Source organism: Sorghum bicolor, chromosome 5 (assembly GCF_000003195.3).
Source record: "Sorghum bicolor cultivar BTx623 chromosome 5, Sorghum_bicolor_NCBIv3, whole genome shotgun sequence".
Lineage (NCBI taxonomy): Eukaryota > Viridiplantae > Streptophyta > Magnoliopsida > Poales > Poaceae > Sorghum > Sorghum bicolor.
In genome coordinates, this window is record NC_012874.2 from 56053946 (window position 1) to 56058259 (window position 4314).

General features: G+C 45.9%; 1 protein-coding gene across 1 annotated transcript in view; it reads right to left on the reverse strand.

Moving 5' to 3' along the window:
- The window catches only part of LOC8083129, a 27695-nt gene continuing 26224 nt past the window's right edge, over positions 2844–4314 (reverse strand). Inside the window, exons 2-3 of the mRNA XM_002450777.2 lie at positions 3478–4312; positions 2844–3386 (exon numbers count right to left, since the gene is read on the reverse strand). Of these exons, the coding sequence (XP_002450822.2) occupies positions 3199–3386; positions 3478–4312 (1023 nt within the window). The 3' untranslated portion in view covers positions 2844–3198. The remainder of the gene's footprint in view (positions 3387–3477; positions 4313–4314) is intronic.

Below are 4314 nucleotides of genomic sequence, written 5' to 3' on the forward strand. Positions count from 1 at the left end.
AATCCCTGCAATTTGACTGAATACTCTAAATATGCCCAACTTAGCACCTTTAACTAACAAAATTGATACTATTTAGATGGAAAAACAGCTTCATAGCATCGATCAATATGGTTAGCAAATGTATATCTTGCAAATCTGCAAATCCTGAGCATTGAGAAACTCGTTGCATGGACTATATTGCTTTCTTCACAATATCTCTCTGTTCAGCAACCATCTATTGGTTGTACTCCCTGCACATTATTCAGTAGCAGTAGATAGAGTCAAGTGTAAGCAACTGTTTGTTTTAAGTTTACATTTAGCATTGTCCTGGCCAGTCTTTTGGAGGACAGGTGTACGGTGTTAGTGGGTGATTGGTCATAGTTATTAGTGGTCAGTTGCCTAAGTCATGGATAATTTCTAGGAGCCACTAAGTGGTTACTGGTTCCTAATCATGGCTCCTGCATGTACATAAAGTTGCTTTAAATAATATCCAACAAAAACAGAAAAGCTGCAAGTTCTGCAGCAGTACCATATCCCTGAGCTGAGCTGAGCCTCTGATCTTGAGCAATCCAGTTCATAGTGAGGTTGAGGTTGATTGACTTACACAATCTCCTTGGCCATCACCAGTTGTGCCCTCTCCACCCGTAGCGCGGAGATCTCCCTCCATAGAGCCACCATGTCTTGCCTCCAGCACCTCAACCCTTGCATACACCCCCCATTAAAGGTAATTAGCCATTTCAACCTTATTAAGAAATAAATACAAATGGCGGATTAAAACATTCGCACAATCCAGGCACTAGATCACACCTTGCCCTTTGGACACATTCACACAAACCAGGCATGAGATCACACATAACACAAGCTCTGAGTAACCATGATTTTCTGGTTTAATTTAGAGCTTTCACCGGGTAGCAGTATGTTCTTGTGCTATTTTTCAATTGCTACAGTTCATTGCTTGCATGTTATGTTTTTTGCAATTAGCAGTAGGCTCTATACTAAACAATCAGCAGGTTGAGGCTTGCTATTCGGGGTTGTATATTTACAACAGCAGCAGACTACATATCACATTATCAATGCTAGATGGTTCTTTGAGGCAAACAGGTAGGGGACAGAAAAATAAATTGAAAAGTGAGAAGGGTTGCTTTACATTAGACCTGAGCACATAGAATTTAAATGACTTCACTGCAGCTGCTCTGTAAGAAACCAGCGAGGAATCTGAAGAGCCTACTAAGCATGATAGTTTGCTAAAGAGATGTTCCAAGGTAAGGCACAAAAGTTACTTGCTAATGATAGAATCTAGCAATTCACAAAAAAAAACAGAGAAGCAATGTCAAAACAAAAGTGTAGGAAGCAGTTTGTTACTCTGTTCACTGAAAATGGTCACTGAAAATGAGATCTTGGAACTCTCATTGATCCTCCCTACAATAACCATACAGCAGGTACTACTGCGCTATTGTTTTGAGGTTTAGACTGTAATTCCTCACTATAGCAAGCCCACACTTCTATGTTATCAGATACTCACAGCACAACATAGGTTGGTAATGGCCATGTCCCATGGGTTTCATCAGGAGAAAGTTGCCTTCACAATGCGTCACTTCTGGCAGCAGTTTTTGCAGGCCATATACATGTCCTGATGACAAGAACTTCCTCCTACATGTACTTCGGCATGCAAAATGTAACCCTTGCATCACCTCCTGCTTATTTTTAGTTTAGATGCTTAAAAATTGTAGAATCAAATAAAGAGGCCACATTAAGTTCAAAGTTATCTATCAAATTTGCTAATTGTGCTTTGTCAGAGTGCTGAAAAGTCACCAATTGATCAAGTCATAGCTCAGGCAGTGCTGCTTATCATTCTCTCCTTCTGATCCAACTTTTTAACCTTGATAAGCCTGATCAGAACTTGCAGCCCAAAGAATGCGCAAAAGGAAATATGCAATGGTTGCTGGTCCCTACAACGGGTATTTAGATTTAAAGATCAGGTGATGAGAACAAATATGTGCTAGAAATTTGATGGATAGTATACTCCAGTTTGTTTACAAACTCACCTCGATTTAATTGAAGTACAAGACTGTTGCATGGTTCACCAAACTACCTGCAACAACTCCCTGGATGATAAAGAGCAAGATTTAAGAATTAAGTCATATTACGATGATAATATTGAACTTAAAAAAAGGTTTGGATCAAAAATAATTTCATGATATAGTCCCATTTCACTTGATCAGCTTTCTCATATTGAAATTACAGATGCAGTGGCCCTCTGTCAATTTTGTTTTAACATTTAGGAGTAGATTCCAATGCAGGTTAATTGGCGTGGACTCAGCATCACTCAGCGGACAAATTTGCTCTTGTCAGTAGCCAAAAGATCCTCTCCTGCAAAATTTAATTCGAGTGAACAGACTAAAATTGATAGAATAAACCATGTCATATTTTCATCAATCAAGTCTACTTCTTCTTTTCAAATTTCTCCTTAGTTAGTTGCTTTTTAAATCCCAGATGTTAAGTTGCCTTCTCTCTCTCCTTTATTTGTGTTGCTAGATGCTCTCAAAAGCTATAAATAATAGATGCAAACAAAACGAAGTCAAACATTGCAGTGAATCAACAGAAGCATTGCAGAGCATCTGTACTGCACCAAACAGTCATCTGAACCAACAGACCATTGCGGTGCATCTGTATTTTTGGTTAGGTGAAATGATCGGTCTTAAGAAGCACACTAAAATAACATCCGACATTCTGATACCTTACTCACGTTAGCCCAGTGAAACCATACCTGAGTCTTGACATCAAGTCGACCACAAAATCCACAGGAAATTGGATTAGGCATCAATTCATCAGAAAATTATCTATACAACATCAAAAACAATGCATAAATTGGAAGCCAGTAGGAATACTAAATAATGGATGCTTGTCATCGTAGAAAAGATCTTCAAATAAAAAAACAAGAAATGCACCAAGTTATAGGACTTGGAAGTTCCTAGGTTTTTCTAATTCTAACTATTCAAAGGCATTGGATCTTACAGTATTTTACAAGAAATACAGATATACGAGGATACAAGTTTAGGCGTTCTGAATTATTGTATACAATATGTGGGATAGTTGAAGTTCTTAAACTTTGTAATCCTATGCCACAGGAAACTTGAAAATTCACAGTCCTATTTAGAACATAAATTTGTCGATGATACAAGTAATTGCATTGGTACCAAAAGTGCATCTAAAACTCAATTAGGGAATTAATGAAAAAAACTTTACAGCTAGGAGGCCCAGAGCGAAGGCAGTGCCCTTCTCAACCTCGTGCTCAAACGGCCGCAGTTGTTGTTCCTCCTGCGTTGGCGCCGCCACAGCAGGCTCTTCTAGGTGGCACACCAAGGCCGCCACGGCGCCGCCCTCTACAATCACGTTGACAACCTCCTCTGCTCAATTGACAACCACCAGATCCACTCGGTAAGGATGCGGTTGCACGGATCGGCGCGGCCGGAGTGAGGTTTGGCGAAGGGTGGTTACCTTTTTTGGCGAGCTCAGCGACGACGTGGGTGGCGCGCTTGGCGGCGGCGCGGTCGGCGTGGCGCCACGAAGAGGCGCAGCGGACGAGGACATCAACCTGCACGCGGACCTCGCGGGCCAGCGCCGCGTGGGAGTGGCGGCAGCAGATCTCGGGGGTGCCCGCCGAGCCGTCCTCCTCCTCGTTGTCATCGTCGGCGCCCGCGCTGCCGAGCGAGGACGCGGCGGCGGCTACCGCGGCGGCGGCGGCGGCGGCGGCGGCGGCGGATGCCTCGTCCTCCAACTTCCGCTTCTGCCCCTTGCAGCGCGAAGACGACCTTGGCAATGGAGCTGGCACCGGGAACCCAGCCAGCCACTCCGCCTCAAGCCTCCCGCACATCTCCCGAGGGGTGGGCAGCTCATCGCCGAGGCTGGCTCCACCCCACCACTCCCTCTTAGGCGAAGCGCTAGTGCCCTCCCCTCCCGAGGACGAGTCCCCGCCGTTATCATTACCTCCACCGCCTCCTCCTCCTTCCTCCCTCTGTCTCCTCCGTGTCTTCCGCCGCGACTGATAGTGCGGCATCTGCATCGGGGGCGATTGCGGCAACGGGGGGAACTCGTCGGGCGGGCGCTCCGATAACATCCTCTTGATCCGATCGGCGAATCCTCCGCTCTCCGCGTCCTCGTCGTCGGCCCCGACGCCGCCGGGGATCTCGAGGAACGCGCCCCGGAGCGGGTCGATCCGCTGGGCGCGGAACAGGAACGCGCCCGGCAGGGCCGGGCACACGCTCGCCCCGTCGTGGTTGTGGTGCTGGGCGGCATCTATGGCCCCGGCAGCGGCCGGAGGGGGCGCGGGAAGCT